The sequence below is a fragment of the Pelecanus crispus genome, unplaced genomic scaffold (assembly GCF_030463565.1).
Source record: "Pelecanus crispus isolate bPelCri1 unplaced genomic scaffold, bPelCri1.pri SCAFFOLD_354, whole genome shotgun sequence".
Classification (NCBI taxonomy): domain Eukaryota; kingdom Metazoa; phylum Chordata; class Aves; order Pelecaniformes; family Pelecanidae; genus Pelecanus; species Pelecanus crispus.
Genome location: NW_027461422.1, coordinates 13,857 through 29,301, shown reverse-complemented (window position 1 = coordinate 29,301; position 15,445 = coordinate 13,857). Strand labels below are relative to the sequence as shown.

At 72.9% G+C, this 15,445-nt stretch overlaps 1 protein-coding gene across 1 annotated transcript; it reads right to left on the bottom strand.

The window, feature by feature from the left end:
• Positions 1 to 1,578: 1,578 nt before the first annotated feature.
• On the bottom strand, positions 1,579 to 15,125 carry LOC142597012 (programmed cell death protein 4-like). Its single transcript, XM_075727458.1, has 11 exons — positions 15,090 to 15,125; positions 12,855 to 13,153; positions 9,655 to 9,751; positions 9,445 to 9,558; positions 7,986 to 8,207; positions 6,574 to 6,671; positions 6,394 to 6,508; positions 4,659 to 4,766; positions 4,475 to 4,585; positions 4,240 to 4,379; positions 1,579 to 1,621 (listed from the first exon to the last, which is right to left on the bottom strand). Exons 1-11 carry the CDS (start codon positions 15,123 to 15,125, stop codon positions 1,579 to 1,581), a joined length of 1,383 nt encoding a protein of 460 aa, XP_075583573.1.
• Between the last annotated feature and the right edge of the window lie 320 nt (positions 15,126 to 15,445).

Below are 15,445 nucleotides of genomic sequence, written 5' to 3'. Positions count from 1 at the left end.
GGGCACCCAGGAGTTTGGGGGGGAGGCCCGCACCCATCACCAGGGACCCAGAAATTAGGTGGGGGGACCCAGGAGTTTGGGGGGGGAGGGGGGGACCCAGGAGAACCTGGGGGCACCCAGGAGTTTGGGGGGGGACCCAGGAGTTTGGGGGGGGACCCAAGAGAACCTGGGGGCACCCAGGAGTTCGGGGGGGAGGCCCGCACCCATCACCAGGGACCCAGAAATTAGGTGGGGGGACCCAGGAGTTTGGGGGGGGGGGGGCACCCAGGAGAACCTGGGGGCACCCAGGAGTTTGGGGGGGGGGACCCAGGAATTTGGGGGGGGGACCCAGGAGAACCTGGGGGCACCCAGGAGTTCGGGGGGGACCCAGGAGTTCGGGGGGGAGGCCCGCACCCATCACCAGGGACCCAGAAATTAGGTGGGGGGACCCAGGAGTTTGGGGGGGGGGGGGCACCCAGGAGTTTGGGGGGGGACCCAGGAGTTTGGGGGGGGACCCAAAAGAACCTGGGGGCACCCAGGAGTTTGGGGGGGCACCCAGGAGTTCGGGGGGGGACCCAGGAGTTTGGGGGGGGACACCCAGGAGAACCTGGGGGCACCCAGGAGTTTGGGGGGGGCACCCAGGAGTTTGGGGGGGGGACCCAGGAGTTTGGGGGGGGGGGGGGACCCATAAGTCCATGGTGGGACCCAAGAGAACGGGGGCACCCAGGAGTTCGGGGTGGGGGGGCTGCACCCCTCACCGGGGGACCCAGGAATTGGGTGGGGGGACCCAAGAGCCCATGGGGGGCACCCGGGAGTTTGGGGGGGCACCCAGGCGTCTGCCCTGCCCCGGGGCCCGGGCTGCCCCCGCTCCCGCCCCTTACCGGTGACGAGGGCCCGCGGGCTGCGCGTCTTCATGCCGAAGTAGACGTGAGGCCGGTAAGTGCCCCAGAAGCGGTGGGGGCGAAGCGAGAGGCCCGGTAGAACCGGGGGGGAGGGCGGGCGGAGCGGGGTGGGGGGTAACGAGGCGGGCGGCCTCGCTCCACCGGCTCCATTCCGCCAGCGCCGCCGCCAGGCCCAGCCCCAGCGCCGCCACCGCCGCCGCCGCCGCCCTCCCTCGGCTCGGCCCCCGTTGCTGCTCCCGCTGTTGTTCCCGGCGGCTGCCGCGCTCCCGGGGCCGCTCCCGGGCTCCTTCCCCGCCGCGCCGCCGCCGCTCGCCCGCCATGGCCCCGGACGCCGCTTGCTTGCGTCATCACGGCGCGACGCCGAGAGCGGCCGCGCTGGAGGGAAGCGGGCAACGAGCGCGGCGGCGGCGCCCCCCGGCGGGCGGGCGGGCAAACAGCAGGCTCGGTCCTCCACGGGACCCCCCCTCCCCGCCCCCCCAGGGGACAGGGACCCCGCGGGGGCCCCCGGCCCCCCGCACACACCAGGCTCAGCACCTCCTTGGAAGCCGCTTTATTGTGCCCCCTGCTCGGCCCCGCCGCCGGCCGGGGGTCCCGGGGGCAGCGGCGGGGGGGGGGGGGGCCCAGCCCTGCCCCATGGCGGGGGGGCAGCGGCCCCTGGGCCCCCCCAGCCCCATGGCGGCGGCGCCCGCTCCCGGCCTCAGCTCCCCCCGTCGCCCTCGCTCACGGAGCGTTTGCGGCCCCTGCGGGGAGGAGGGGGTGAGGGGAGGGGGCAACGGGGGGGGGGGGGGAGGAGGAGGAGGGAGGGGATGAAGGGGAGGAGGAGGAGGGAGGGGACGAGGGGCAGGAGGAGGAAGGAAGGGGATGAGGGGAGGAGGAGGAGGGAGGGGATGAGGGGCAGGGGGAGGAGGGAGGGGACGAAGCGGGGGAGGAAGAAGGGGACGAAGGGGAGGAGGAAGAAGGGGACGAAGGGGAGGAGGAGGAGGAAGGGGACGAAGGGGGGGAGGAAGAAGGGGACGAAGGGGGGGAGGAGGAGGAGGAAGGGGATGAGGGGAGGAGGAGGAGGGAGGGGACGAGGGGCAGGAGGAGGAAGGAAGGGGATGAGGGGAGGAGGAGGAAGAAGGGGACGAGGGGAGGAGGAGGAGGAAGGGGACGAAGGGGAGGAGGAGGAGGAGGGAGGGGACGAGGGGCAGGAGGAGGAAGGAAGGGGATGAGGGGCAGGGGGAGGAGGGAGGGGACGAAGGGGGGGAGGAAGAAGGGGACGAAGGGGAGGAGGAGGAGGAGGAAGGGGATGAGGGGAGGAGGAGGAGGGAGGGGACGAGGGGCAGGAGGAGGAAGGAAGGGGACGAGGGGAGGAGGAGGAAGAAGGGGACGAGGGGAGGAGGAGGAAGGAAGGGGACGAAGGGGAGGAGGAGGAGGAGGAGGGAGGGGACGAGGGGCAGGAGGAGGAAGGAAGGGGATGAGGGGAGGAGGAGGAAGAAGGGGACGAAGGGGGGGAGGAAGAAGGGGGGGAGGAGGAGGAGGAAGGGGACGAAGGGGGGGAGGAAGAAGGGGACGAAGGGGAGGAGGAGGAGGAGGAAGGGGATGAGGGGAGGAGGAGGAGGAGGAGGAAGGGGATGAGGGGAGGAGGAGGAGGGAGGGGACGAGGGGCAGGGGGAGGAAGGAAGGGGACGAAGGGCAGGGGGAGGAAGGAAGGGGACGAGGGGAGGAGGAAGAGGAAGGGGATGAGGGGAGGAGGAGGAGGAAGGGGACGAGGGGCAGGAGGAAGAAGGAAGGGGACGAGGGGAGGAGGAAGAAGGGGACGAAGGGGAGGAGGAGGAGGAAGGGGACGAGGAGGAAGGAAGGGGACGAAGGGGGGGAGGAGGAAGAAGGGGACAAAGGGGAGGAGGAGGAGGGAGGGGACGAGGGGCAGGGGGAGGAAGGAAGGGGACGAAGGGGAGGAGGAGGAGGAAGGGGACGAGGGGCAGGGGGAGGAAGGAAGGGGACGAAGGGGAGGAGGAGGAGGAAGGGGATGAGGGGAGGAGGAGGAGGAAGGGGACGAGGGGCAGGAGGAGGAAGGAAGGGGACGAGGGGAGGAGGAAGAAGGGGACGAAGGGGAGGAGGAGGAGGAAGGGGATGAGGGGAGGAGGAAGAAGGGGACGAAGGGGAGGAGGAGGAGGAAGGGGATGAGGGGAGGAGGAGGAGGAAGGGGATGAGGGGAGGAAGGGGACGAAGGGGGGGAGGAGGAAGAAGGGGACGAAGGGGGGGAGGAGGAAGAAGGGGACGAAGGGGGGGAGGAGGAGGAAGGGGATGAAGGGGAGGAGGAGGAGGAAGGGGATGAAGGGGAGGAGGAGGAGGAAGGGGATGAGGGGAGGAGGAAGGGGATGAGGGGAGGAGGAGGAGGAAGGGGATGAGGGGAGGAGGAAGGGGATGAGGGGAGGAGGAAGAACGGGACGAAGGGCAGGAGGAGGAAGGGGATGAAGGCAATGAAGGCAAAAAGGAGGAGGAAGGGGACGAGGAAAGGGATGAAGGGGATGAAGGAGAGAAGGGAGGGGAGGAAGGGGAAGAGGAGGAAGGGGAAGAAGGGGAGAGGAAGGGGAAGAGGAAGGGGATGAAAGGGAGGAGGAGGAAGGGGATGAGAGGCAGGAGGAGGAGGAAGGGGTCAAGGGGCAGGAGGAGGAAGGGGAGGAAGGGGATGAAGGCGATGAAGGGGAAGAGGGGCAAGAGGAGGAAGGGGACGAGGAAGGGGACGAGGAAGGGGACGAGGAAGGGGACGAGGAAGGGGACGAGGGGCAGGAGGAGAAGGAAGGGGACAAGGGAAGGAGGAAGGGGTGGAAGGGGAAGAGGAGGAAGGGGATGAAGGGGAAGAGGAGGAAGAAGGGGATGAAGGGGAAGAGGAGGAGGAAGGGGATGAAGGGGAAGAGGAGGAGGAAGGGGATGAAGGGGAAGAGGAGGAGGAAGGGGATGAAGGGGATGAAGGGGAAGAGGAGGAGGAAGGGGATGAAGGGGATGAAGGGGAAGAGGAGGAAGGGGACGAGGGCAGGAGGAGGAGGAAGGGGAGGAAGGGGAGGAAGGGGATGAGGGCAGGAGGAGGAGGAAGGGGAGCAAGGGGAGGAAGAGGATGAAGGGGAGGAAGGGGACGAGGGCAGGAGGAGGAGGAAGGGGAGGAAGAGGATGAAGGGGAGGAAGGGGACGAGGGCAGGAGGAGGAGGAAGGGGAGGAAGAGGATGAAGGGGAGGAAGGGGACGAGGGCAGGAGGAGGAGGAAGGGGAGGAAGAGGATGAAGGGGAGGAAGGGGACGAGGGCAGGAGGAGGAGGAAGGGGAGGAAGAGGATGAAGGGGAGGAAGGGGACGAGGGCAGGAGCCCCCGGCCCCGCGGTACCTGGCGGGGCAGGCGTCCCGCAGCGCCCTGGTGATGACGCCGCGGCGGAAGCAGAGCTCCACCAGCCGCGCCAGGAGGCCGTGGGCCAGCGGCACGTCCAGGCTGATGTCCCCCAGCTCCTCGTACACCCGCTGGAAGCCCTGCGCGGGGAGGGGGCCGGGGGGGACGCACCCCGCCAGCGGCGTCAGCCCGGGGCCCGGCTGCCCCCCGGCACCCCCGCGCGCCCCGCGCTCACCCGGTTCATCTGGTCCAGCGTCACCAGCCCCGTCTCCCACAGCACCTTCAGCAGCGTCACCATCATGGCCACGGGCTCCTCCCCGGAGCCCTCCAGCACCATCACCACCGCCTGCGGGCAGCGGGCGTCAGCGGGGCCGCCGGCAGCCCCCCCCCCAAACCCCGGGACCCCCGGGACCCCTCACCTCGTACACCAGCTCGTGGTGGAAGTGGGGGACCTCCAGCTCCCGCAGGCACTGCTCGGCCTCCGACACCTCCCCGGAGAGCAGGTACTCGCGCAGCAGCAGGTTCATCTGCGGGGGAGGCGGCTGCGGCGGGGGCACGGGGACGGCACGGGGAGGGCACGGTGTGGGGACGGCACGGTGTGGGGACGGTGTGGGCACAGGGACGGCACGGTGTGGGGACGGCACGGTGTGGGGACGGGGACGGCACGGGGATGGTACGGGGATGGCACGGTGTGGGGACGGCACGGTGTGGGGACGGCGGGGGCACGGGGACGGCACAGGGACAGCACGGTGTGGGGATGGCACGGTGTGGGGATGGCGGGGGCACGGGGATGGTACGGGGATGGCACGGGGACGGCACGGTGCAGGGACGGCGGGGGCACGGGGATGGCACAGGGATGGCATGGTGTGGGGATGGCACAGGGGCACGGTGTGGGGGCACGGGGACGGCATGGGGACGGCATGGTGTGGGGACGGCACGGGGGCACAGGGATGGCACAGGGATGGCACGGTGTGAGGACGGCACGGGGACGGCACGGGGATAACACAGGGATGGCACAGGGATGGCATGGTGTGGGGACGGCACGGGGACGGCATGGGGATGGCACGGGGATGGCATGGCACGGGGACGGCACGGGGATGGCATGGTGTGGGGACGGCACGGGGGCACGGGGATGGCACGGGGATGGCACAGGGATGGCATGGTGTAGGGACGGCACGGGGGCACGGTGTGGGGGCACGGGGACGGCATGGGGACGGCATGGTGTGGGGACAGCACGGGGGCACGGGGATGGCACAGGGATGGCATGGTGTGGGGACGGCACAGGGGCACGGTGTGGGGACGGCACGGTGTGGGGACGGCACAGGGATGGCATGGTATGGGGACGGCGGGGGCACGGGGATGGTACGGGGACGGCACGGGGATGGCATGGTGTGGGGACGGCACGGTGTGGGGACGGTGGGGGCACGGGGACGGCACGGGGACGGCACGGTGTGGGGACAGCACGGGGGCACGGGGATGGCACAGGGACGGCACGGTGTGGGGACGGCACGGTGTGGGGACGGCGGGGGCACGGGGACAGCACGGGGACGGCACAGGGATGGCACAGTGTGGGGACGGCACGGGGATGGCACGGGGATGGCATGGTGTGGGGACGGCACAGGGGCACGGTGTGGGGACAGCGGGGGCGTGGGGACAGGGACGGCACAGGGGGATGGCACGGGGGGATGGGGACGGCACAGGGGGACAGTGTGGGGACACGGCGTGGTGACGACGGGGGCACACGGGTGGCGGGGGGACGGGGACAGCACGAGGACGTGGCATGGGGACGGCGGGGGTGTGGGGAAGGTGGGCATGGGGGGGACAGGGACAGCACAGGGGGATGGGGCTGGCACAGGGGGACAGGGCAGGGACACACCGTGGGGATGGCAGGGACGCGGGGACGGCACGGGGGGACAGCCGGGGGTCCTGACGTGTGCACGGCACAGGGACGGCCGGGGGTTGCCGCTGCCCCAGGTGGGCTCGGGGACGTGGCCGGGGGGACGCCGTGGTTGGGGTCGCGTCCCCAAGGGACCGTGGTGGGGGGGGGCGATCCCGACACGGGGGTGTGCAGGGACGACGGCCGGAGCAGGGGGACGCGTCTGGGGGGCCAGGCAGGGCTGGGGGACGCGGCGCGGGACGCGGCCGGGCACCGACCTCCTTGACGAGGTGCTTGACGGGGCGCTGGCCGCCCCCCACGCCCCAGACGTTGTCCAGCCGGTTGACGTCGCGCTTGATGCGGAGCAGGACGGCGGCGCGGTCCAGGGCGGCCCTGCGGGAGAGGCGGGTGAGGGCGGCGGCGGCGGGTGGCGGCGGGGGGGCCGGGGCGTCCCGTACCTGGCGTGCTCGCAGTCCACGCGCCCCTTGTAGCGCTCCAGGAAGTCCAAGGGCAGCGCGTGGTCGGCCACCGCCCGGGCGATGAACTGGCCCAGCATCTGGGGACGGAGCCTCAGCGCCCGGACCCATCGCCCGCGCACGCCCCGCAGCTGCCGGGCATCCCCCGGCACGGCCACGGCATCCCCGGCACGGCTGTGTCCCCCAAAGCATCCCCCGGCACGGCCATGGCATCCCCCGGCACGGCTGTGTCCCCCAAAGCATCCCCCGGCACGGCTGTGTCCCCCAAAGCATCCCCTGGCACAACCATGGCATCCCTGGCACAGCCACATCCCCTCAGAGCATCCCCGGCACAGCCGCGGCCCCCGGAGCATCCCCCGGCACAGCCACAGCCCCCGGCACAGCCATGTCCCCCAAAGCATCCCCCGGCACGGCCACAGCATCCCCGGCATGGCTGTGTCCCCCAAAGCATCCCCCGGCACGGCCACGGCATCCCCGGCACGGCTGTGTCCCCCAAAGCATCCCCCGGCACGGCCACGGCATCCCCGGCACGGCTGTGTCCCCCAAGCATCCCCCGGCACAACCATGGCATCCCTGGCACAGCCACATCCCCTCAGAGCATCCCCGGCACAGCCGCGGCCCCCGGAGCATCCCCTGGCACAGCCACAGCCCCCGGCACAGCCATGTCCCTCAGAGCATCCCCCGGCACGGCCATGGCATCCCCGGCACGGCTGTGTCCCCCAAAGCATCCCCTGGCACGGCCATGGCATCCCTGGCACAGCCGCATCCCCTCAGAGCATCCCCGGCACAGCCGTGGCCCCCGGAGCATCCCCCGGCACAGCCATGGCCCCTGGAGCATCCCCCGGCACAGCCACAACCCCCGGCACAGCCATGTCCCCCAAAGCATCCCCCGGCACGGCCATGGCATCCCTGGCACAGCCACATCCCCTCAGAGCATCCCCGGCACAGCCGCGGCCCCCGGAGCATCCCCTGGCACAGCCACAGCCCCCGGCACAGCCGTGTCCCTCAGAGCATCCCCGGCACGCCCACGGCCGTCGGAGCATCCCTGGCACAGCCACAGCCCCTGGCACAGCGGTGTCCCTCAGAGCATCCCCCAGTACAGCCATGGCATCCCCGGCACAGCCGTGGCCCCCGGAACATCCCCTGGCACAGCCACAGCCCCCGGCACAGCCATGTCCCTCAGACCATCCCCGGCACGCCCACGGCCGCTGGAGCATCCCCTGGCACAGCCACAGCCCCCGGCACAGCGGTGTCCCTCAGAGCATCCCCCGGCACAGCCATGGCATCCCTGGCACAGCCGCATCCCCTCAGAGCATCCCCGGCACAGCCACGGCCCCCGGAGCATCCCCGGCACAGCCGCGCCCCCCCCGGCACGTCCCCGTCCCCGCTGGCACCTGGGGGGCCTCGGGGGTGTCGAGGATGAGGTCGGGCAGGTCCCGCAGCATCTTGTCGAAGGCCCAGGCGATGTCCTCGGGGGCGACGACGTGGCCCACCAGGTCGGAGAGCAGGCGGGAGGTCAGCTCGCGGTGGCTGGCCTTGCCCTCCAGCGCCAGGGCCACCGCCAGCGCCGGCACCGCGTGCCGCCGGCCGCCCAGGTTCAGCCCCCGCAGCAGCTCCTGCGCCCGGCACGTCACCCGCGGCCCCCCGCTGCCGGGACCCCCCCTGCCCCAAGGGACCCCCTTCTCCCACCCCACACCAGCCCGGACCCCCCAAAGGTCCCCACCGCCACGGGACCCCCCTCCTCAGAGGACCCTGACCCCCCCCGGGACCCCCCCTGCCCCAAGGGACCCCCTTCTCCCGCCCCACACCAGCCCGGACCCCCCAAAGGTCCCCACCACCATGAGACCCCCCTCCCCAGCGGATCCCGACCCCCCCAGGGACCCCCCTGCCCCAAGAGACCCCCTTCTCCCCACCCCACACCAGCCCGGACCCCCCAAAGGTCCCCACCGCCATGAGACCCCCTCCTCAGAGGACCCTGACCCCCCCCCCGGGACCCCCCTGCCCCAAGGGACCCCCTTCTCCCGCCCCACACCAGCCCGGACCCCCCAAATGTCCCCACCACCATGAGACCCCCTCCCCAGCGGATCCCGACCCCCCCGGGGACCCCCCTGTCCCTAAGGGACCCCCTTCTCCCGCCCCACACCAGCCCGGACCCCCCAAAGGTCCCCACCACCATGAGACCCCCTCCCCAGCGGATCCCGACCCCCCCGGGGACCCCCCTGTCCCTAAGGGACCCCCTTCTCCTGCCCCACACCAGCCCGGACCCCCCAAAGGTCCCCAACACCACGGGACCCCCCACCTCAGAGGACCCTGACCCCCCCCGGGACCCCCCTGTCCCTAAGGGACCCCCTTCTCCTGCCCCACACCAGCCCGGACCCCCCAAAGGTCCCCACCACCATGAGACCCCCTCCTCAGGGGGCCCTGACCCCCCCCCCGGGACCCCCCTGCCCCAAGGGACCCCCTTCTCCCGCCCCACACCAGCCTGGACCCCCCAAAGGTCCCCACCACCATGAGACCCCCTCCCCGGGGGGCCCCGTCCCTTCCCAAGGGACCCCCACCCACCCCAGCCTGCCCTGTCCCCAAGGGTCTGTGTCACCGGGACCCCTGACCCATCCCAGGGACCCCCCCTCCCCAGGGGACCCCGAGCCCCCCGGGGACACCCCCTGTCCCCACGGGACCCCCTTCTCCCCACCCCACCCCAACCTGGCCCCCCCAGCAGCCCCCACCACCACAGGACCCCCTCCCCAAAAGCCCCACCCCCCCAGCAGCGGGCCCCCATCCCCTCCCCCAGGGACCCCTCCCCATCCCCGTGGCTCCGCGTCACCGCGGGGCCCCCGGCCCCCCGCCACGCACCACGACCTCGCCGGTGTCGCCGTGCTCGAAGTACTCCAGCACGGTGGGCTGCACGTTCTGCTCCAGCTCCCCCTCCTCCAGCTCGGGCACCACGGTGGCGTAGACGGTGTCCCCCTGCGGCGAGCGCGCGATGCCGGCCCTGCCCGCGCCCCTGCCCGTGGGGCGGCCGGCGTGGGGCTGGGGGGCCGGCGGGGGGCCGGGGGGCCGTACCTGAGCCGCCTCGTCGTAGTTGGGGTCGCGGGCGTCGGGCTCCTGGTAGCCGTAGACCACGCCAGGGGCACCCCACACGCCCTTGCCCCCGGCACCCGCCTGCACCGGGCATGGGGTGAGCGGGGGCTCGGCCGTGGGGGCACCGCGGTCCCAGCCCCATGGGGGAGAGGTGGGGTCGGGGGGGTCCCAGCCCCACAGGGGACGCAGAAGGGGTCCCAGCCCCACGGGGGAGCGGTGGGGTCACAGGGGTCCCAGCCCCGTGGAGGATGCAGGAGGGGTCCCAGCCCCACAGGGGTCCCAGCCCCACGGAGGATGCAGGAGGGGTCCCAGCCCCACAGGGGTCCCAGCCCCACGGAGGATGCAGGAGGGGTCCCAGCCCCACAGGGGTCCCAGCCCCACGGAGGACAAGGAGGGGTCCCAGCCCCACAGGGGTCCCAGCCCCACGGAGGATGCAGGAGGGGTCCCAGCCCCACAGGGGTCCCAGCCCCACAGAGGACAAAGAGGGGTCCCAGCCCCACAGGGGTCCCAGCCCCACAGAGGACAAAGAGGGGTCCCAGCCCCACAGGGGTCCCAGCCCCACGGAGGACAAGGAGGGGTCCCAGCCCCACAGGGGTCCCAGCCCCACGGAGGACAAGGAGGGGTCCCAGCCCCACAGGGGTCCCAGCCCCACGGAGGACAAGGAGGGGTCCCAGCCCCACAGGGGTCCCAGCCCCACAGAGGACAAGGAGGGGTCCCAGCCCCACAGGGGTCCCAGCCCCACAGAGGACAAGAAGGGGTCCCAGCCCCACGGAGGTCCCAGCCCCATGGAGGACGAGGAGGGGTCCCAGCCCCACGGGGGAGCAGTGGGGTCACGGGGGTCCCAGCCCCACGGAGGATGCAGGAAGGGTCCCAGCCCCACGGAGGATGCAGGAGGGGTGCCAGCCCCACAGGGGTCCCAGCCCCACAGAGCATGCAGAAGGGGTCCCAGCCCCACGGGGGAGCAGTGGGGTCACGGGGGTCCCAGCCCCACGGAGGATGCAGGAGGGGTCCCAGCCCCACAGGGGTCCCAGCCCCATGGAGGACAAGGAGGGGTCCCAGCCCCACGGAGGACAAGGAGGGGTCCCAGCCCCACAGAGGACAAGGAGGGGTCCCAGCCCCACGGAGGATGCAGGAGGGGTCCCAGCCCCACAGGGGTCCCAGCCCCATGGAGGACAAGGAGGGGTCCCAGCCCCACGGAGGACAAGGAGGGGTCCCAGCCCCATGGAGGATGCAGGAGGGGTCCCAGCCCCACAGGGGTCCCAGCCCCATGGAGGACGAGGAGGGGTCCCAGCCCCACAGGGGTCCCAGCCCCGCAGAGGACAAGGAGGGGTCCCAGCCCCACAGGGGTCCCAGCCCCACGGAGGACAAGGAGGGGTCCCAGCCCCACAGGGGTCCCAGCCCCACAGAGGACAAGGAGGGGTCCCAGCCCCACAGGGGTCCCAGCCCCACAGAGGACAAGGAGGGGTCCCAGCCCCACAGGGGTCCCAGCCCCACGGAGGACAAGGAGGGGTCCCAGCCCCACAGGGGTCCCAGCCCCACGGAGGACAAGGAGGGGTCCCAGCCCCACAGGGGTCCCAGCCCCACAGAGGACAAGGAGGGGTCCCAGCCCCACAGGGGTCCCAGCCCCACAGAGGACAAGAAGGGGTCCCAGCCCCACGGAGGTCCCAGCCCCATGGAGGACGAGGAGGGGTCCCAGCCCCACGGGGGAGCAGTGGGGTCACGGGGGTCCCAGCCCCACGGAGGATGCAGGAAGGGTCCCAGCCCCACGGAGGATGCAGGAGGGGTGCCAGCCCCACAGGGGTCCCAGCCCCACAGAGCATGCAGAAGGGGTCCCAGCCCCACGGGGGAGCAGTGGGGTCACGGGGGTCCCAGCCCCACGGAGGATGCAGGACGGGTCCCAGCCCCACAGAGGACAAGGAGGGGTCCCAGCCCCACGGAGGATGCAGGAGGGGTCCCAGCCCCACAGGGGTCCCAGCCCCATGGAGGACAAGGAGGGGTCCCAGCCCCACAGGGGTCCCAGCCCCACAGAGGACAAGGAGGGGTCCCAGCCCCACGGAGGATGCAGGAGGGGTCCCAGCCCCACAGGGGTCCCAGCCCCATGGAGGACAAGGAGGGGTCCCAGCCCCACAGAGGACAAGGAGGGGTCCCAGCCCCACGGAGGATGCAGGAGGGGTCCCAGCCCCACAGGGGTCCCAGCCCCATGGAGGACAAGGAGGGGTCCCAGCCCCACAGGGGTCCCAGCCCCACAGAGGACAAGGAGGGGTCCCAGCCCCACGGAGGATGCAGGAGGGGTCCCAGCCCCACAGGGGTCCCAGCCCCATGGAGGACAAGGAGGGGTCCCAGCCCCACGGAGGACAAGGAGGGGTCCCAGCCCCATGGAGGATGCAGGAGGGGTCCCAGCCCCACAGGGGTCCCAGCCCCATGGAGGACGAGGAGGGGTCCCAGCCCCACAGGGGTCCCAGCCCCGCAGAGGACAAGGAGGGGTCCCAGCCCCACAGGGGTCCCAGCCCCACGGAGGACAAGGAGGGGTCCCAGCCCCACAGGGGTCCCAGCCCCACAGAGGACAAGGAGGGGTCCCAGCCCCACAGGGGTCCCAGCCCCACGGAGGACAAGGAGGGGTCCCAGCCCCACAGGGGTCCCAGCCCCACGGAGGACAAGGAGGGGTCCCAGCCCCACAGGGGTCCCAGCCCCACAGAGGACAAGGAGGGGTCCCAGCCCCACAGGGGTCCCAGCCCCACAGAGGACAAGAAGGGGTCCCAGCCCCACGGAGGTCCCAGCCCCATGGAGGACGAGGAGGGGTCCCAGCCCCACGGGGGAGCAGTGGGGTCACGGGGGTCCCAGCCCCACGGAGGATGCAGGAAGGGTCCCAGCCCCACGGAGGATGCAGGAGGGGTGCCAGCCCCACAGGGGTCCCAGCCCCACAGAGCATGCAGAAGGGGTCCCAGCCCCACGGGGGAGCAGTGGGGTCACGGGGGTCCCAGCCCCACGGAGGATGCAGGAGGGGTCCCAGCCCCACAGAGGACAAGGAGGGGTCCCAGCCCCACGGAGGATGCAGGAGGGGTCCCAGCCCCACAGGGGTCCCAGCCCCACGGAGGACAAGGAGGGGTCCCAGCCCCACAGGGGTCCCAGCCCCACGGAGGACACAGGGGGTCCCGCGGGGCGCTGCCCCCCGCCGCCCCTCACCTTTCTTGGGCAGCCCGCGGCCCTTGCCCGTGCGGGGCCGGCGGTCGTGGGCCCGGCTCTTGGGGCTGCCGGGCTCGGGGCCGGGCTCGGGGCCCTCGCACAGCGACTCGCGGGCCGAGTCCCGGGACGACGCGCGCCGCAGCCGCCGCTTGGCCTTGGCCTTCAGCCGCGCCTCGTGCAGCAGCTTCTCCTGGGGGGTCCAGGCGCGGGGACCCCCGGCCCCCAGCAGCTCCTCGTCCCCGTCCTCCTCCTCCTCCTCCGCCGCCGCCGCCACCGCCGCGCCCGCCAGGCAGGGGCTCTGCGCACCACGGGCACCATCACCGCGATGGAGGCGGCCGCTGCCGGGACCCCCGTGGGACCCCCGCCGCGTACCCCCAGCCTCCCCCAGGACCCCCCCCCAAAGTGTCCCCGGGACCCCCATGCACCCTCAGCCTCTCCCAGGACCCCCGTGTGCCCCTGGTCTCCCCCAGGACCCCCCCTCAAAGTGTCCCCGGGACCCCCGTGGGACCCCAGCCTCCCCCGGGACCCCCGTGGGACCCCCGCCATGCACCCCCAGCCTCTCCCAGGACCCCCGTGTGCCCCTGGTCTGCCCCAGGACCCCCCCCCAAAGTGTCCCCGGGACCCCTATGGGACCCCAGCCTCCCCCAGGACCCCCATGGGACCCCCACCACGCACCTCCAGCCTCTCCTGGGACCCCCATGTGCCCCTGGTCTGCCCCAGGACCCCCACCAAGTGCCCCCAGGACCCTCGTGGGACCCCCACCATGCACCCTAAGCCTCTTCTGGGACTCCCCCAAACACCCGCAGGACCCCCATGGGACCCCAGCCTTCCCCAGGACCCCCGCCATGCACCCCCAGCCTCTCCCAGGACCCTCGTGTGCCCCTGGTCTCCCCCAGGAACCCTCCCAAAGTGTCCCCAGGACCCCCATGGGACCCCAGCCTCCCCCGGGACCCCCGTGGGACCCCCACGCACCCCCAGCCTCTCCCAGGACCCCCGTGTGCCCCTGGTCTCCCCCAGGAACCCTCCCAAAGTGTCCCCAGGACCCCCATGGGACCCCAGCCTCCCCCGGGACCCCCGTGGGACCCCCATGCACCCCCAGCCTCTCCCAGGACCCCCGTGTGCCCCCGGTCTCCCCCAGGAACCCTCCCAAAGTGTCCCCGGGACCCCCATGGGACCCCAGTCTCCCCCGGGACCCCCGCCACGCACCCCAGCCTCCCCCAGACCCCCTCCAAATGTCCCCCGGGGCCCCCGTGGGACCCCCGCCATGCACCCCCAGCCTCTCCTGGGACCCCCATAGGACCCCCATGCACCCCCAGCCTCTCCCAGGACCCCTACCACGCACCCCAGCCTCCCTCGGGATCCCCCCAAATACCCCCAGGACCCCCCTGGGACCCCCGCCATGCACCCTCAGACTCTCCTGGGACCCCCGCCATGCGCCTCCAGCCTCTCTCAGGACCCCCCCAAATACCCCTGGGACCCCCATGGGACCCCCACGCACCCCCAGCCTCTCCCAGGACGCTTGTGTGCCCCTGGTCTGCCCCAGGACCCCCCCCCCAAAGTGTCCCCGGGACCCCCATGGGACCCCCACGCACCCCCAGCCTCTCCCAGGACCCCCATGTGCCCCTGGTCTGCCCCAGGACCCCCCCCCAAAGTGTCCCCGGGACCCCTATGGGACCCCAGCCTCCCCCAGGACCCCCATGGGACCCCCACCACGCACCTCCAGCCTCTCCTGGGACCCCCATGTGCCCCTGGTCTCCCCCAGGACCCCCACCAAGTGCCGCCGGGACCCCCACCACGCACCCCCAGCCTCTCCCGAGACCCCCATGGGACCCCCACCACGCACCCCCAGCCTCCCCCGAGACCACCCCGGGACCCCCACCACGCACCCCCAGCCTCCCCCGAGACCCCCGTGTGCCCCCGGTCTCCCCCACGACCCCCGTGGGACCCCCACCACGCACCCGAGACCACCCCGGGACCCCCACCACGCACCCCCAGCCTCCCCCGAGACCCCCGTGTGCCCCCGGTCTCCCCCACGACCCCCGTGGGACCCCCACCACGCACCCGAGACCACCCCGGGACCCCCACCACGCACTCCCAGCCTCTCCCGGGACCCCCGTGTGCCCCCGGTCTCCCCCAGGACCCCCCCCAAGTGCTGCCGGGCCCCCCGTGGGACCCCCATACCCCCCCCCAAGCACCCCCGGGGACCCCCCCCCACCCCCGGTGCCGGCCCTTGCCGTGGCGAAGGGGACGCGGTCGGCGGGGGCGGCCATGGCGGGGGGCACCGGCACCGGGACCGGGACCGGGAAGGGGAGCTCGGCTCGGCCCGACCCCGCCCCGCGGCGGAAGTGACCGGAGGGCGACGGCATCATGGGAGCCGTAGTCACACCGGGGGCTCCGGTAGCCCAGCGGTGGCTCCGGTAGCCCACTGGCCCCCGACCCCCTTTCCCCGGGCCACCGGGCTTCGGCGGTCGCCGAAGCCCGGTGGCCCGGGGAAAGGGGGTCGGGGGGGGTCGGGGGGTCCGGGCAGAGCCCACCCCACCGGGAACCGAGCCCGGTTAAAGCGGGCGCAGGCAGCAGCCCCCCCAAACCC

Bases quoted from the DNA above. Each gene is read 5' to 3' on its own strand.
- LOC142597012 (XM_075727458.1), bottom strand. From the start codon at position 15,125: ATGGCCGCCCCCGCCGACCGCGTCCCCTTCGCCACG. The intron at 9,752-12,854 runs TGAGGGGCGGCG...CCCGGTGCAGGC, and splicing joins CGCGGGCTGCCCAAGAAAGG to GGGTGCCGGGGGCAAGGGCG. The intron at 8,208-9,444 runs GTGCGTGGCGGG...TGCCGGGCGCAG, and splicing joins GCGACACCGGCGAGGTCGTG to GAGCTGCTGCGGGGGCTGAA.